General features: G+C 36.8%; 3 protein-coding genes across 4 annotated transcripts; 1 reads left to right on the plus strand and 2 right to left on the minus strand.

Annotated features, from left to right (window-relative positions):
• Positions 1–2687: 2687 nt before the first annotated feature.
• LOC113048626 (uncharacterized) lies at positions 2688–3558 on the plus strand. The gene is made up of 2 exons (XM_026210491.1): positions 2688–3046; positions 3139–3558. Exons 1-2 carry the CDS (start codon positions 2938–2940, stop codon positions 3396–3398), a joined length of 369 nt encoding a protein of 122 aa, XP_026066276.1. The 5' UTR covers positions 2688–2937; the 3' UTR covers positions 3399–3558.
• A 496-nt stretch (positions 3559–4054) lies between these two features.
• On the minus strand, positions 4055–9969 carry LOC113048182 (L-lactate dehydrogenase B-A chain). The gene is made up of 8 exons (XM_026209804.1): positions 9804–9969; positions 8087–8222; positions 7662–7779; positions 6224–6397; positions 5803–5976; positions 5557–5674; positions 4816–4939; positions 4055–4676 (listed from the first exon to the last, which is right to left on the minus strand). The coding sequence occupies exons 2-8, from the start codon at positions 8213–8215 to the stop codon at positions 4509–4511; spliced, it is 1005 nt and encodes a 334-aa protein (XP_026065589.1). The 5' UTR covers positions 8216–8222; positions 9804–9969; the 3' UTR covers positions 4055–4508.
• A 4339-nt stretch (positions 9970–14308) lies between these two features.
• LOC113048627 (phosphate carrier protein, mitochondrial-like) lies at positions 14309–18477 on the minus strand. Of its 2 annotated transcripts, none has more exons than XM_026210493.1 (8): positions 18192–18477; positions 17925–18069; positions 16989–17116; positions 16688–16867; positions 16361–16542; positions 15486–15658; positions 15226–15336; positions 14309–14619 (listed from the first exon to the last, which is right to left on the minus strand). In XM_026210493.1, the coding sequence occupies exons 2-8, from the start codon at positions 18052–18054 to the stop codon at positions 14456–14458; spliced, it is 1068 nt and encodes a 355-aa protein (XP_026066278.1). In that variant the 5' UTR covers positions 18055–18069; positions 18192–18477; the 3' UTR covers positions 14309–14455. The 2 variants fall into 2 exon arrangements, with proteins under 2 accessions (XP_026066278.1, XP_026066277.1); XM_026210492.1 differs by having other exon boundaries at positions 17925–18072.
• Positions 18478–18643: the final 166 nt, after the last annotated feature.

Consider the following 18643-nt stretch of genomic DNA (forward strand, 5'->3'; position numbering starts at 1 on the left):
TCTTCCTCTAACCTTTAGTGAAGTCTAAAAAAAATTGTGATTGCATATCTGATGTCCACACATATCAAGGTCAAAGGTTTAGCCAGGACAGCAGGAGCACGCACACCACATAGTGCTATTTTTAAATACTTTTTACTTTTCTATAATGTATTGCATATCTCAATGGGTTTATCATGAATGGGTTTTTTTCACATCAGTATTACTAGTCAAAAATAAATGAAATACATAAAATATAAAAATGATGACAGTTAAGATTAAGAGAAGTTATGACAAGTTATGACACACGTCTATGTGTATTTGACATATAACTGCTGAACTACAACATTTGTCATTTATTTTTATGGAGAAAAAGCCCATTAAAGTTTATATACAAAATTCTGAATTAAGCTCTATAGGTATAAAACTATCTATCTGCTGTATCTATATATCTATAGATCGATTGAACTATAGATGGATAGATAGATTAGAAATATTAGATGAGTAGATAGATTTTATACCTTTATCTCTATACCTTATTTGGTAGTTCCGGTTTTTAATTGGTATTGCCTGCCAAGTTTGCCACCCCTTATCACTATATTTCTCATAATGGTGGAATTCGGCCAAATCAACACTACTGATGTCAGCATTTGGAAATCACCCAAAGTTCACAGGGTTATTTTAGTTCACAGGTGCATTTCAGAGGTCAGTTTAGTTCACAGATACAACTTAGTGGAATATTACCCGGACCTCCCAGTGGGGGGTCTTTTATATGTCCAACACTACTACTGCCCTATGGGAGGGCCTTTATACACCTGACCCTCTTCATGACATTAAGTATTTGGGAATAACTCAGCATATTGATCAGTATATTGCTTTCTTTCATAGTTATGCATAATATTATAAGTAAGATAATACCATATTGAATAAATAACATAGAATAAAACATTTGTATTGAGTAATACCAAAGAATAACACAATAATGGATGGATGGATGGATGGATGGATAGATAGATAGATAGAGACAGACAGACAGATTGACAGACAGATTCTAAACATGGCTGGGTTAAAAATAACACAGTTGGCAACCCAGCACTGTAGAGTCTTGTAGACCTACCCTGTCATCCACGGCTTCTGGTTTTTTAAGCTCCTCTCTGTGTGGTGTAAACAAAGTCTAAAATGTTATTACCTCCTGTTGGAAAGTGTATGTGTTGGTGTATTTTTGGAAACACACTCTTTAAGTCAGCATGTTTGAAATCCCCAGCTATGATGAGAAAATCATCGGGGTGTGCTGTCTGCTGCTCACTGATGTGCTGGTACAGTTCATTTAGCGCATCGTTCAGGTTGCAGTTGATGTTCAGGGGAATGTAAACCGCAACGAGCAGTATGGCAGTATATTCCCTCGGCAGATAGAGTGGCCGGCCCTTGATAAACCATAAACAAGCATTTGTTATTAAGTTTCACTAATTTTGTTGCTGTCATCTGGATGTGTTTACTAGGCAGGTCAAAACCTTTTCATGGCCTCGGTTGCATAACAGAGATTACCCTTGATGCAGTTCCAACTACTCCATTGGGCAACCAACATCACAAAACTTTAACTGTAATATTTAACTTTGCATCGTGCTGACTGGGATACATCTCTAATAACCTGCCAAAACTCAAATGGAATCCCAATTACTTTAGCATCTGAATTTCCAATGCCTCACATGGAAACCTGTCAATCTGTGTCAAGGGTGGGACAATAATATGGCCGTGTTTGCATTGGGAGGTGACATCAAATGCATTTTGCATTTACACTATGTCACAATTTATGCGTCCACATGTGGAAAAATGCAATTAAATATACAATTGCAATTCCTTGTGAAAATTGTCCAGAATATCCTTACCTGTCCATTGATTATGATCGATGCCTGATAGATCTGCTGGCATTTTTAAATCACCATGACAAACGGATGGGGGTTTTGTGGACTCTCCTCGGTTAAGGAATTCCATGTTTGTTATTTCATCCAACCTACAAAATAAAGTAAACAAAAAACAGTGTTTTAATAGCAGTGATTCAATTCAATGAACTGTGTTAAGTTCGTCATGAAATTGAGTTCGTCATGATTATTAGTTCAATGCACAGGTCCACAGAAGCTCAAAATATATTAAATGGCTTTATCGATACATAGATTCAGAGTCACTGACACAAAGATATGGGATATCACCCTGCATATGTACACACAGACATTTCTATGACAAGCCACAGATGTACTGGGTTACTCCACAGCTTTAAAATAGTATATAGGTTATATAAACACTTAGGTGTACCAAAAACGCGATTTGGAAAAATGGGCATAGCTTTTTATCTGTGCACCATCACAAATGTGCTGTACCAAAAAAAAAAATCCTACATTTGCATTATTCATACTCACACCATGTAAGATAATGCTCTATGCCAGGAATATTTTCTTCTTGTTATGATATCCAGGCATGACCGTATGCTGAATGCTGAAGACAAGATTACAATGAAAGCTTATGGTGTTCTTCCACAAGTTACAGAAAATGACCATGATTGTGCACCATTACGGTGGCTTCATTCATGATTCCCTATAACAAGCCCTCATTTTACTTTCATATCATGTTTTCCCTGGCAACAAATGAGAGTAAACTCAAATCCAAATGTGTATAAAAACACACATAATGTGCTTTGGTGGGATCTGCAGAACTTCAGCAGCTATCTGAATAATCACAGTGGATTTCAGTGTACAATTTATCACGAAATAAAACATGTGAACCGTGAAAACGCTCTGGATGAGGCTACAGGGAGGTCCTATTTGCCAGAGACACTCATACATGTAAAATAAGGTCAGAGGATGTCAGCAGCAAAGCTTTATATTGAAGCAGGACAGCAGAGCATGGGTTTGTTCACTGAAGAGAGAAAGGCTCAGCTGTGCTCCATAAGCTTTCCAATTCAGCAGCATGAAAATCAAGGCACTGATTCTCTTCATGTCTGCAATGATCTGTCAGTCCACAGCTTTGAGAGCATCATTCACGGACATGGATATATCTGATTCTGAGCCCGTTCCAGGTAAGGCAATGCACTGCAATCGAAACGCTTGATAAATAAATAAAATAAAAGCTTGTTAAAGAGTGCTTTGAAAAGCGTATATTACTTTCCAGACTCCAAGCAGCACTATCTCTCAGTGGAGCGGAGGCAGTTTGATGAGCCCAGTTCTTCAGACGATGCAAGCCTTTGTTTTTTCTTCCAAGAAAAAGACGAATCGACACATATTTCCTGCCAACATCGATTACCACGCAGTAAATTCAACTACAACCCGTTTGGGCTGCGCTTTGGGAAGCGAAATGAAGCGCCAACTGACAGACCCAAACACCTGCTGCCAATGATGATTTACCTGAGAAAACAGTCAGAAACTTCTTGAAAATCACATTTCTGTCAGTCTTCTTCAGAATGGAAAACTGTGGGTAATTATTTCAGGCACGCCTTGCCTGTTATTATGCTTTTTTTATTTCCCAGTCATGGAATTTTATGGCGCGCTTGTTTCAGTCCGTAATTGTATTTGTGCAATAAACGTTTTATTTAGTTTGATGGCTTCGTTAAGTAAATCAAATGTATTTGATTGTTGACACGGTTTGAATTGGGAGTTTAATTATTTAAAGTTTAATTATTTTTTTTACAAATCGGTAAATATTATTTTTAATGTGTTTCAAACATTTTAATAACAGCTTTAGGTTTACAAGTATTTTTAGAGTGAGTATTTTCACTTGGCCGTTTACTGCAGATCACTTTTATTCAATTCAGAACATTGACAAAAATACTTAAATTTCCACTTATTAAACATCAGTTTTTAAAAAGTTTTTTTTTTATATCGTTTTCAAAACTGTTAGCTTAATGTGAAATGGTGCAAAAAAAAAAAAAAAAAAAAAAAAAAAAAACGAGAAAAACCGTTTTAAAATTATTATTGTATAATTTGCACACATACTGTTGAAAATCCTTTAAGTTCCTGAATTTAACCACAGAAAGGTACAAAATATTTGTATTAGTGCATGAAGATGACAAAAACAGCTAACAGACAGATTTGAAAAGATTGATTTATTAACTTCTTATACACACTCCTATGACTGACACTTACAACATGATTCAGAAGAATGAATACATTTGTATCTATTTCACTTCAGTCCCTTCTCCTCTTCAGTTTAACAGAAAGCCATAAGAATGGTCCCTTCCCTAACGATCACACTAAATGATGTCCAGACAAGAGAGGTGTTGGTTCTTTCTTCACTGCCCACGCAGAATGACTTGGTTAACAAGTGCAAGTGTGAAGAACCAAAGATATTTCCCTTTGATCATTCTCTTTAGAAGAAGAAAAATTCCACATTTTGGATTATTATGCCTACACTAGCCACCATGAAAAAAAGCAATCGTGTCCAAAAGCAAGTGATAAGAAGGAACCGACATAGAGAGCGTGTAAAGATACAGAGGGAGTGTGAACAGAGTTGAGGGAAGCGGTGCAAGGTGTCCAGCGGTTGATCTACAGGTCCTTCAGGTCTTTCTGGATGCCCCACAGAGTGTCTGCACTCTTCTTCAGCTGAGCAATCTCTTCATCGGTCAGGGTCATGTTGATGACGCTGCCCACTCCACCGCTGTTCAGCACACAGGGCAGGCTCAGGTACACCTCCTCACCAATACCATACATGCCCTGCAGAAGACACCATAGGAAACACATGAAGTGATCACTAATAATAATAATAACAAAAAAAGGATGTTTACACATTTCATCTGTGCAGTTCTATGACATGGAGGATCATGATTCTACTGCTACTGTAAACTCCGCTCACCTTCACCATGGTGGAGACAGGGTGGACCCTGTTCAGGTTCTTCACTAGGGTTTCAGTCAGGTCGGCCACACTGAGGCCGATGGCCCAGTTAGTGTATCCCTTCAGCCTGATCACTTCGTACGCACTAAGAGAAGATAGCAGCAACTAATTAAGAATAGATATTTATTTTCATTATTCAAGCCTGTCATGCAGTTTCAATCCTCGCAGCTGCCATTTCTTTGTTTCTGAACACAAAAGGAAAATTTGGAATACAAACCCTGCATCCAAATATACCTACTATATAAGCAGTATGTGAGAGGACAAGTATGTCCAAAATTAATAGTATTTTGAAAACAGTAGGCGAAAAGTACCCAGATGAGATGAAGATTCTGAAGTGCATTTCTGATTAACATTTTACCATCCCATAAGGTCATGGATTTGAGATGGAAGGTGCTGGTAGGTCATGTGACAGTGGCAAAATATAGATATTAGATATAGAACCAACTTTTTAAAGTTTAAATCTAAACGTAGTACCAACTAGAAAGTACGTGATTTCGTTGCGTCTTTTTGGAGCAGTACAGATGTGATCACAGTGTAAACTTTGAGTTTTAGTGTAAGAAACTTGACAAAACTTCCTTTGGTTTTCAAAAAAAAAAAAAAAGTGTGTCTGAAAATTATTTTACCTTCTAAACAGCACTGTGGTCATCTAAAATGCATTGATATATATTCCCGATCAGTCAGATGACAAAAAATGTGCCCTACCTGTCCACAACCATCTTGTGAGCTTCCTTCCAGTTCTCGCTGTCTTTATCTGTGCCGATGTCAGGGTTGAGTTTCTGCAGGCTCACTCCAGCCACATTTACTCCACTCCATACAGGCACTGTTAAACACAAAAACAGCACTTTACGCCGTGACTAACTGAAATCACGCCACATCATGCAGCAGTTCACATTCATCCATCTTATTCTTTCTACCAGCCCTTCATCCCCTTCCAGCTCCCCCTCTCACCGCTGGAGTCTCCGTGCTCTCCCAGGATGTAGCCGTTGAAGCTGCTGGAGTGGATGCCCAGTTTCTCGGCCATGATGTAGCGGAAACGAGCGGAGTCCAGGTTGGTCCCGCTGCCGATGACGCGGTGCTTTGGCAGGCCGCTCAGCTTCCATGTCACGTAGGTCAAAACATCCACTGTATGAACAGAGATCCACACTTACAGTTATAAATGCAGCACAGGAGTATGAAAGGGACATATCTTTAGAATGCCATTTAGAATTTTGCATTCTTGATCTCATTAGGAGTTGCACAATATCTGGGGCTAATATTTTATTTGCCATTAACTATTAAACATATACTGGTATTTCTTCACATTGGTTGTTGTGCTGCACAGGAAAGCATTGAGATTAAGCATGATGTGGGAGTGTGTTCGTTTGCTCACCTGGATTGGACACCACAATGAGGGTGCAGTCAGGACTGTATTTGACAATCTGAGGGATGATGTGTTTGAAAATGTTGACGTTCCTCTGCACCAGGTTCAATCTGCTCTCACCCTCCTGTTGACGCACTCCGGCCGTCACCACCACGATACGAGAGTTAGCGGTCACGGAGTAGTCTGTCAAGCAAATACAAATCATAAACATAAAAACTTTGGATACCTCTATTGAAATAAACATATACCTTCAAACATTTCAGCATTAAGGCACAGTCCCATTTAACACTCACTGTTCATGGGCAAAATCTAGTCATTTCACTAGGTATGCATGTGATCTGGAATTTCGTGTCAGGGTGAAAGATTACCCCATGCTGATTTCGCAATGAGTTCAAGTTGTTTGAGCAAAGGCTGCTTGGTTATGAGTTTTTTTTTTTTTTGAGAGAGAGCGAGAGAGAGATATGTGTCACTACACTATTGACAATAAAAAAAAAATAAATAAAAAAATCAGCAACTGACATTTGTCTAAAATTTCACTATTGTGACCACACCTTATAACTTTAGCTAAAAAATCATAAGATAATGGGTCTCATTCATGAAACATTCGTAAATATACGAGTAAATATCTGAGTAATTTGCGCCTAAAGAGAACTTCCCGAAAACTCTTCTCCTGATTCACAAAAACTTCGTAAACGTCAGATGTGATAGTGAAATGTGTGTGTGTGTTAATGAATTCCAATCAGTCGTAAATGGGACGCGCGTGCACACTCACTCTCAATTACCATAAATCACGCCCATTAAATCCGACTGACAACTATAAATGAGCATCATATTATGACAACAAACGAAGGATTTCAACATGTCTTCTCAAAAGCGACTGAAAAAGAAACATTTCTCAGCTGCAGAAATTGAAGTTTTATTATCAGAAGTTAATTCAAAAGGCCACATTTAATTTTCAAGCTTAGGCCTACTAGTGGCGTATCAGGTCCTAAAAAAGGAAGTTTGGCAGCATATTACAGATCCTATTAATGGCTCTCATAATAAAAGTTAAAAGAAAAACCGTATGTAATTAATATATATAATATTTTTTTTCAAAATGCTGTGTAAATATGTACTAGATTAAGGTGAATTAAAATGCAGCCGTATTAATGAGCAAAACGTTCAGACTTTAAACGCACTATTTACGCGTGGCTGGGAGCAGGTGTAGACTTCTTTCGTACCAACTAACATTTGGAAAATACGAACGTTTTAATGAATCCGAAAATTTACGCCAAAACCACTTTACACGCGATTTACACAAAAATTCGTTCTGCTCGTGTTTCATGAATGAGACCCACTGAGTGGAAAAAATGAGTCCTTCTCAACTTAATATACATAAATATATCATTTATAATAATCCGATTTTTAACAGTAAGAGTCAGCCCCATGCAATGGAAGTGCGACCCACCCTTATCAGCCACAATCTTAGGGGTCTTGAGGAAAAGGCTGCCATGTTGCAGATCCAGCATCTCCCCCTTCAGTCTATCCTCCACAACATCCACCAGAGCCAGTTCATCTGCAAGCTCCTACAAGACCGAGAACAAAGTGTATGGAACATTATAATAGATTAAATAGCTGACACAATAATAGTATAAAGGTGTGGTGGTCTTGCATGTGAGTGAAATCTGCACAGGGAACGTTTGTGCCCTCAAGTGAAACTCCTGATTGCACAGATTTCTATTGCAACCACTGGATTTTGCCAGTGGAACTTCAAGCAATGGTAAATGTGATTCAGTGTGATACATTTCAAAATATAAAAGCTTAAAATAAAAAATATTTGAATACTTTGCTCAATACACAAATAAACCTTCATTGGTGATTAAGATCTCTTACCCGGAGCAGGATGCTGACAGCACATGCCATGCCCACCTGCCCCACGCCAACAATTGTGACTTTGTTCCTGGGGGGCTCAGCGGGGCCGCTGGCCAGAGGGGTGATCAGCTTCTCCATTACTGAGGCCATGATCACGCTGGAAGAATGGGACAGATCATGTTCACAATGTAAACTATTAAGAGTGTACAATAATAGAAAAAGAAAAGTTCAGGGACAACCACAGTTATCAGTGGGGTAAACCGGAAATGTTAACTAGGTAGAAGTTTCAGTTAAACTTAACATGATCAGGCACCAAAGCTGGGTCAACATAACGAGTTACAACATTACTCCATACTGAGAAAATTACCATATCCTAAATTTCAAGCAGAGGCCCACACAGTAATATAATTAGCCACTGGAGTCAGGTCACTCTGCCCACCTTTGCTAATCTAGACAAACTGTAGGAGTGTTTCTACACATACACACAAGGTTATTTAGGCAATGTGTGCTCACTTTAGTCAATGAACATTTTTTTTTTCATTCATTACAAGTGCAAAGGGAAAAATCCATTACTGATATAAACTAAATTAAAATTAAGTTTATGCATCTAAAGGGACTTTTAGAGAGACATTACACAAGTAGAAATTTATATTTAGACCGTTAGAATTCCATCCAATCAAGTTTATTCCAGTTGACTAGACGGTTTATGAGCTTGCAAACCCTGACACACACAGCCTTCACGTGAAACACTAATCCTCAATGGGCTCATGAGGATTATGTCAGACATTAGATATATTCAAGAAAACGTCATATATTGCCACAATAAAAGGTAAATCTCTTCCTTGCCAAAACACGGTCGTGTGCTTTTATATCACCCAAGATAAACCTTATCTTGGAATGCTGGCACTACTTGACATAACTTTCTTAATGAATGGAGAGCCTATAATGAGTGGATGCTGATAGCGCTTGCATTTTAATTATAACAACAACATATACATACATACCGTACGTACACACTTCAATTTTGTTATGGTTCAATTATTTTGATATGGATTCAAACAAGCATAAAATAAAGTTTAGTTTAAAATGTACACATTTTATTAAAAGTTAAAGAAAAATTACTGTATAATTCAAATAAATATTTGCTCATTTTAGATACAATAATAATACATAGGTTGTTGCAATTTCGTTTACAACAGAAAATCACAAATGGTTAAAACTCTGAAAGAGAAAGTATTAAAACATAATTTGGCGCTATTACGACACAACCGTCCTTATAATGTCCTTGACGATTCGGATGCAACGATTGCGTTTGAAAACAAACTGTTAAATTGTAAAATCATGACGGTAATCGATCTGCTCTTATTTTAAGCGTCTCGAGTTAATCACACATTCGCAGTTAGGTCTCGTTCCATCAGATCTTTCCAAACAAGTCCAAATTCAAGTTTAGCGTGCTCTGGATTCCTCCATGTTCATGCGTGCACCACTTAATCGTCATTGGCTGCTCAGCTAACAATTCAGAATGGAAATACGATTGTGGCTTCACTTGTAATGCAACAAAAAACACTTTTAACTTCGAGATGTGGTGCACGGAAGTGTTGCATTCATCACTGAACAGCCGATTATCCGCCACTCTTCAATGTCAATGACACTGGTTTAACGCAATGCTAATCGAGAGAATTTATTTAGATGAGGCATATGCAAAGCAATAAAACAGCCATTCAAAGTATATACATACATTTGTAGCAGGAATGTTAAATAAGAATCCTTAGCTGCAGGAAGGGCAAGTGAGAGCCGCTGTGCACCGGTGAGAGAGTGCGTGCGCGTTCGCGTGACTCGTGGAGGAGCAGAATTTGAGCGTGGGGCGTTACGCAGAGAGCGTATGACCTTCTGCTACAAGTGCATGCGAAGCCCTTGATGATATGAGGAATATGAGAACGACTGACCAGCCCACTTTCTCCTTGGATAGTTGTGTCAAGGATTTCACTGCCATCATCATACAAATACTTCCTCTTCACTGACCTTGGTGTTCAATGGCATCTGTTTTAATGCAATATTTGCCACATTAGAGACGTATCCCAGTCAGCACGATGCAAAGTTAAATATTACAGTTAATGTTTTGTGATCTTGGTTGCCCAATGGAGTAGGTGGAATTGCATGAAGGGTAATCTCTGTTATGCAACCAAGGCCATGAAAAGGTTTTGACCTGTCTAGTAAACACATCCAGAAGACAGCAACAAAATTAGTGAAACTTGTGGGAACTCAATTATAAATATATATATTTCTTTTTTTTTATGCTTGGCTACTTTATGTAAAGAGGACATATAAGAAACCAAATGTTGAAATACACATGCATGTATGTACATAAACATGCTCTAAATTTTAAAACCCAAGAACTGTTTGATAAAAATTAGTGTTTCAAATGATTTTATTTAATGTTGGAGCCATATAAATGTTTACTAAAGAGTGAGGTCTATTATAGATAGATAGATAGATAGATAGATAGATAGATAGATAGATAGATAGATAGATAGATAGATAGATAGATAGATAGATAGATAGTGTTTGACATGAACAAACAATACTTCCTTTACTCCTAAATATGGGGACCAATGAGGCTCCTGTTCCTCCCACTGGCTTGTCCAATAAGAGCATTTATCAGTCAGTGACATTTGAGCAGCATTAAGGGCCTTGTCATTATTTGCTAAAAGGAAGAATGTGTGTCATACTTTAAAAAAGGGAAAAAGATGAAAGATAAATGGAGAAAGATGAAAAGGAAAAGAGCAAGAGAGAAGAGGCGATGTGTTTGTGTGTGTGTGTGTCACAATAAATTATCTATCATTATTTACTCTCCTTCATATGCTCCAAACTCATTTTTCTAAAATGGTTGATTTCTCAAAGATGTCTTGTGTTCCACAAAATAAAGTCATACAGTTTGGAATGACATGAGGGTGATTAAATAATGACTGAATATTCATGTGTGTGTGTGTTTACTATTCCTTTAAGGCAATCAAGCTGCCAAAGAACACTCATACACTCATCAATCTCACATACTTTTTATCTAAACTGTGTCAATCCTGCTAAATTTAGATTTTTGTAGTCTAAAAATGACACTTTGTAAATATCCATGTACAAATACAACCTTTCATGTCACTGAAGTTAGTTATCAGATGCTAGTTAAGAAATTGAAGTTAAATATTTATCTCTTACCACGGCTAATACGTGTTTTCTGTTTAAACAGTGCAGTAACTGTGTACACATCATGGGTTTGCCCCTTATTGACATAATTTACCTCATTTTTTTTCTCTCCAAAGAGTAACCAATCACTGCAGAGAGAGAGAAAGAGAGAGAGAGAGAGAGAGAGACTGTTCTTCATAAGGGTAATGAAGGCAGCTGGAACATAGGATATGTATAGGATTTCTTCCATGAGTTCTGACTATGAGCTTGCTCTTCAATCTCTCTCATGGAATATTACAGCGGCTGCCAATCCTTTGGTTATTAATGAACTCGTGAGACCCGGCGAGAGGACCGTATGCTATTTCAGACTGACCTTTATGAGACAAGGGTTGTGACAATAAAGAGAGACAGACACATTAACTCACACTCAAGTGCACTACTCTCTTGTGAAGCTGTACAGGTTAGGATCTCTTCTTCTGGCCTAAATGTTCTACTTCAGCCTTTATTATAAACTATTATAAATGTGGTAAAACTTTACAAAAAAAATAAGTTTCATTTGATAACATACGTCATGAATGAAAAATACTTCTAAAGTATTTATTAATCCTAGTTGATTCCAACATTTACTAATACTTTATTCGAATTAAAAGTATCTAATAATGTTAGTTAATGGATGTGAGCTAACATGGACTAACAATGAACAGTTGAATTTTTATTAACTAACGTTAATACCAACAAATATATACTGTAACAAATGTACTGCTGATTGTTACTGTAGTTCATGCATTAAATACAGTTAACAAATGGAACCTTATTGTAAAGTACAAACAGTACCAAATCTTTATTTTTGTCAAATATGAAGCCAAAACTAAAGGTAAAGCATCACCATTACTGCCCAAGATCTCAGTACTGTAACAAAAATAAATGATTATTATTTAAAGTTGTAAATTAAACAAAGATAACTGTAGTATATTTTACATGAAAATACCATTTCAGTTTTTCTACTTCAAAAAGTCATGTTTATTTAATTGTTACTTGCTGTTATTGTTTATTTGTTTGAGAAAACAGTTGATCAGTTTATTGATATTCTATTGTAGTTTGCAGTTTTTATTGTTTTAAAAGAGTTTTAAGTTTATATATATATATATATATATATATATATATATATATATATATATATATATATATATATAAAATACACACACACACACACTTATAAGTAAAAATAAGTTTATATTCTTTTATATCTTAAGTTTATTTTTATCTTATTTCAAGCCTATAATAACTCTGTTTCTAACGTTCTAATTAAGTAACTTTCTAATGAAATGTTTCATCCAAACACCGCTGCTTTTAAATTTTTCGAGCCATGCCAGACTGAAGTCTAACAAAGTCAAACTGAACTTGTGTGATTTTACTGCACATGATCACAAGAGCTCCACAAATAGCTGTTGGAACCCTCTATGCATGTGTGTTCACTAAAAACAGCCAGCTGCACTAACAGTATTATGCACTCATGTGGGTTTTGATTTATTCATTCATTCCAGTTTGTATGATTTGTAAAACTAAAGTTCAGTTATATACCAAAGGCACCGTGAAATCATGTGCTTTCAACGCACTTTGGATGTCTTGATGCTGCATTACTCACTAGGGAGGTGAAGGTGCATGTGGAGCCATTACAGAATGAATGCATTAGTGGCAAAAAAAGGTTACAGTGAAATGCAACTCAGAATCCCATAACCTTTGACCCTCAGCATCAGTGGCTTAGTGAGAAAATCAGAGAGCATTAGTTTCTCAGAATTCAACTTCACAGTCCTGCCACTGCAAACCACATTAACAAGACAAACCTAATGGGATATAATGACAAAAATGGAGCACACCGACTATCCCCTTCCACACTTATATGTGAACACCCAGTCCCTCGCTCTCAAAAACTCATACACTCTCATAAAGACGACCCAAATGTAGGCACACTCTGTGAAGTCAATGACCCCTCTCTGCTTGGTGTTTCTTTGATAGTCATTAGGTCATGGGTCATCATATTCCTGTTGCTTACATCAAGCTGATGAGGAAAGAAGAGGAGAGAGAATCCAGGGGCATTGTGACATTACAGTGAGACTGAGCAATCGAGACCCTGTAGATACCACATCTCTTAATGTGACTGAAATATTCTATAAAACATTCATAAATAAAACTAATTAAAGGTGAATTCAAATGATATTCCAGAACAGGAATTTGAATCTTGTTTGCTTTTGTTAGCAGAACTGGTATGACCTAAAATGTGTACTTGACTTAATGCTTACCTTTCAGAAAATGTCATAACAGCTTCACATGTAACTTTTAAAGATCACATTCTTGTTTTTTTTTTATTCTTAAATTGTGTGTTTTTGTTTTAATGATACACTTTTATTTAACAGATCTTTGCATTAGCATTTCTATCAAAATCTCATATTGTTTTTTTGTATTATGTATATACTATTCTAGAATTTTGAATTAGCCTTTATTAATATAATACATTATAAATATAATCATTTATATTCTAGTTTTAATTTTTAGATGCTTTTGTCTTTTATAAGTATTTCTTCAATTTTAATAAAATGTTTATTTGCATTTTATTTTCAGTAATTCTAATATTTCAGCTTAAACTTACAGTATTTTATTTCAGTTGGGTGCCACAGCAACATTTGTAATTTTCATTTTTTGTGTTAATATTGTATTAGCTTTATTTCAATTAACAACAACTTTTAATTATTTTTAGTTAATAATAAAAACAATGAAACCCTGTTTTATTGCATGCAAATAAGAGTATATAATTAAACTACATATAAAATACGTGCATACCAATATTACCTAATTATAGAAAAGTGTTCTACATGTATTGTCAAAACACATAATGTCTACACTAATGTCAATAATACCCAAAATTATATTTCTAGTAGATAAATACATTACTCTTTGTGGTTTTAGTTACCTAATGAGAGCAAAACAGTTTGACAAAACACACAGGAGTCACATAAAAATCAACAGATGTTTAGTGTGTGATTGATTTTACTCTAATACATGCACACAATGTCCCTGGGAGAACCTAGTGATAATTAAATACTGCCTTCAACACTGATAAACACTTCCGGGACTGGAGTTTTTTGCAAGTGGTGAATGTGGAGAAAATCTCTGACTTTGTTTAGTTACTCAGGATACTGCTGATGAGAGAAAAGTCTAGCAGTCCAGGAGACCCATCTTCCTCTTAAGGGACTCGGGCATCTCAGGGGGCGGTGGACGAGGCAGACGGAAGTACACCTTCACTGAGTCATAGATGAACCACTGTAGAGCGGTCAGTGTGCCAATCATAATGATTCGAGCAAAAAGACCCTTCCACACACCTGTGGGAAAAACAGTGCCCACATCAACATTCATTTACACACAGAGTGACTAGACCGGTTACTAAAACTGTGCTAATCTATCCCTCTTATCTCATGTCATGACACTTAAACATGCCAATAATTAATCATCTGAGAGAAAAGAACCAAATGAATTGGTCATTATTCATTTCTAATGAGATCCCTGTGATACTGAGCTGATCTAAAAGGAATAAACATTAGACAACAGCCTCCTCTTTTGGTAATAAGGGGTATTACATCCCACAGCAACCTCAGTGAAAAGGTGCTTCAAGGTCTTTTATGAACAATATAATAACAATAAACATGTACAAACAGTTTTTAATCAAATAAAAAAAATGAGAAGGTGAATAAACAATACAAAAACTTTCGTTTTTTTGTTTGAGGGCAAAATTGATTCAGTATAATGTATTACTTATTTTTTAAATACCAAAAAAAGAATGGGTTCTTTCCTGAGAACTTGCATTCATCCATTAATAATTTAGCCTTCACGAGATATATATACACACACACTCATCTGTATCTTTGATCAGCAAAGTATTTATCTGATCTGCTGTTGACTATTATGTTTTATATACGTGTCTGACTCACCTGCGGGGCCCAGCCTTTTCAGCACCTCAACAGCTGAACTGCCGCTCTCTTTATTCAGTACAGACACCACAGAGTCAGCGGGATGGGACACCACAGCACAGAACACGCCAGCTGAGAACAGACATTCATCTTAGCTTATTTGGATCAATCTCTTTTGAAGCACTTCTCTTTTCAGATATATATTCACATCAGGCTAAACTGTATGTCTAAATATTTCTAAATTGTACCTAAGGGCCTAACCACTATTAAAGTTAACTTACCAATATAACCAGCAACGAAGGTCACCACCAGCTGCTCAGGTTTGGAGCACTCACTACGCGGTTTTGGTACTATGTACTTGTACAGCATCTCCACGGTTCGCTCGAAACAGGCAAACTTCATCATGGTGTAGGGGATCTGCCTCAGCCACAAGGGATAAACACCTTTATAGAACCTGCACAGACAACACCACCCACAATCAGGACTCCAGCATGTTTTTGTCTACTAAAGAACCCTTAGGTTCTTCATGGAACTGACGATGTTGATTAAAATGCCTTCATTATTATTATGAATGTAATGCAGTCAATGACAATGACTCACATTTTGTACAGCCTTAACACTCTGGATATCTTTTTAGAGAAGTAACAAAACTGTGCTTGATGCGTTATATTTATTCAAATACAAAACCTAATAAAAGTTAGTTATTATATCTGAAAATATTATATATATATATATATATATATATATATATATATATATATATATATATATATATATATATATATATATATATATATATATATATATATATATATAATATATATGTGTATATATATATATGTGTGTGTGTGTGTGTGTGTGTGTGTGTGTGCGTGTGTTACATATATAAAGAATATTTCATTTATACAATATATAGCCCTGTATAAACATTTAGAAGATACATTTGCCTCATTTTAACTGTAATTGGAAATAATGAATTTTTGTATAGAAAAGTAAATATTACTGAATAATAAATATTACTGAAATAAAATGTAGCATTCATTTCATAACTCATTTCATTAACAAAAACGTTTATTTGGTATGTTTTTTTAGACCTCCAGTGATTATAAGTGTGGCCCCTGAGTGACGAGTACCAGAGGGTTAAGGATCTACTCACGCTTTTAGCCCCTCCTCAGCATGCATTTTGGGGGCGCACTCTCTCAGGGTGTTAGCATAGCCGGGCTGCGTCTGGATACGCACTTTACATGCTTCCATAGGAGCCAGTGCAATATCAGCAAAGAATTCAGCACTGGCAGATGCGGCCAGATACACTGAAGTCCTCCACAAATAAGCATTCTCCTGCTCACCAGACCAAAAAACAAACACACCAAAAATGACAGCAGTTAGCTGGTGATCTATCACAAATAAATGTGCAAAAACATGTCAAATTAAGCATTTTGGAATGATATTTGCAAGTTGTCTTTGTATCCCAAAGACGACTTACCTCTCCAAGCATGTCATTGTACAAGACCTTAAAGACTTCATAGAAACCAAACTTGCAAAGGCCTTGCATGGAGTAACCAATAAATGTAGGAGCCCACCCTTTGCCCAGCCCCCTCAAGCCATCCTCTCTCAGGGTGACGGAAAATCCATTGAAAATAGACTTGTACTTAACCGGGTCCACCTGGAGGACAATAGAAATGATGCATTTGCCCAAGTCAGGTTACACAGTCAGTCAAAACAAGTTGGTAACTTCTCTAATGTAACATTAAAACATCTAGAAACTAAAGTAGTAAAACAGACACCTGTATGCGGCATTTAATGAGGTCGAGGGGCACGACTGCTGTGTGTGTGAGACCACAGCTCAAAACCCCACCGAAACCGCAGAGGGCGTAATATTTATTTGACCCATATTCACAGCTCACATCTGCATCTGAGGGACAAAAACACACATTCAACAACAAAACTGCTCGCCAACATCAATACTGTGTGTGATAAAACAGAGGACAAAATTGTTTGAATTAACAATCAAAATTGTGCATTTCAGTCCGATCCAAATTATTTACTTCTGAACCGGATATTGTGCCTTTCTCGAGTTCAACTCACTAATTCAATGAATGGTTTGCAGCAGTTACCAGTTGATAAATTGAGTTTGTTTTGAGTTTGTCACACAAAACTATGGCACGACTGCAAAAGACTTCCATTATTCATATAAATTATATATTCTTTACAAACCATTTGAAATACAATCATGATGATTTTGCAAGCGTTGTCCTCACTTATTGCAATTGCATATAGAAACCAATCAGCACAAAAATGTCTTCTTTTGTGTCCCATGGAAGGACGAAACAGGAACATAATGATATTTGGGGTCAACTATTCTTTTAACAGGGAATAGGCGTCCTACATATTCAAGTGCAATATTTTCTTGAGAAAAAGGGTCTAGGAATTAACAGGCAATCATGACAAGGTAAAGTCTATTAGCCAGACGCGTAATCCTCGTGGAAGAGGTGAATTCTTTACGAATGGAAAGGACGAGCATTCTGACAGTCGAAGTTCACTTTAAATATAGTAGAATATTTCCACTCTGCATCATCACAATGCCAGCAAGCCAAAAATCTTACAACACATAATAACTACCATAAAAGCAATACAATTATCTATTTTGCACAAAAGTCATATTCCATGTCTACTACTTTCTGCAACCAACTTTCCAATTCAGAAGATAAAGAACTTCTTACCAGCATAAGCTGCTGCAGCAAGTTTGCGTTTTATCTGTCGGCTCTCTTGTTGCTGATCTGGTTTCATGAGAAACAGAGGAGTCTGGAAAGGATTCGACCGTGCCAGCTGTGTAAGGGTGGTTGGGTACATTTTCACCAGGGTTTACTGCTAAAACAGACCGGTGACAATTCAAATCAAATAAAACTAAGCCGATTGCTTTGAAACAAAGCATTTATCTCTCATTGACATAGTTTAGAAATTCATATTGAAAGAAACGGTCCACTCACTTGGTTGTAAAGAAACGTTGCCTCCTGGGTGCATCAGCGGCGGGCGAATCTAAGACATCAGATGACCTCTCGGACTAAATCACCGACCTTCTGTGACGTCATCACACGGAGAACGAACACCAATTCATTTCAAAGAGGAATTATGGGCCTCACTAGCATTCATAAAAATGAACAGTAAAATAAAAATACACCACTTTATTGGTGTAAATAGGTGTCCAGCTAAATTATAGTAACTGATGGCTGAGTCTCAATGCAAACTTCAGCTCATGGTAGCGTGTCTGAGCTTATTACGCACAGCAGTTGCAAGTGTAAGGCGATTAAACTCATTGAGACGGTCTATTCCTGGACCTTGCAGTTATATCCTCCTTACCTATCCCAGATCAAAGTAAGGTCAGCCTTTCCAGTGTCTCTGTGAAGAACTGCAGCAAACCCATTCCCTCAACCTGAAGACA

The sequence above is a fragment of the Carassius auratus genome, chromosome 29, assembly GCF_003368295.1.
Source record: "Carassius auratus strain Wakin chromosome 29, ASM336829v1, whole genome shotgun sequence".
In the NCBI taxonomy this organism is placed as follows: domain Eukaryota; kingdom Metazoa; phylum Chordata; class Actinopteri; order Cypriniformes; family Cyprinidae; genus Carassius; species Carassius auratus.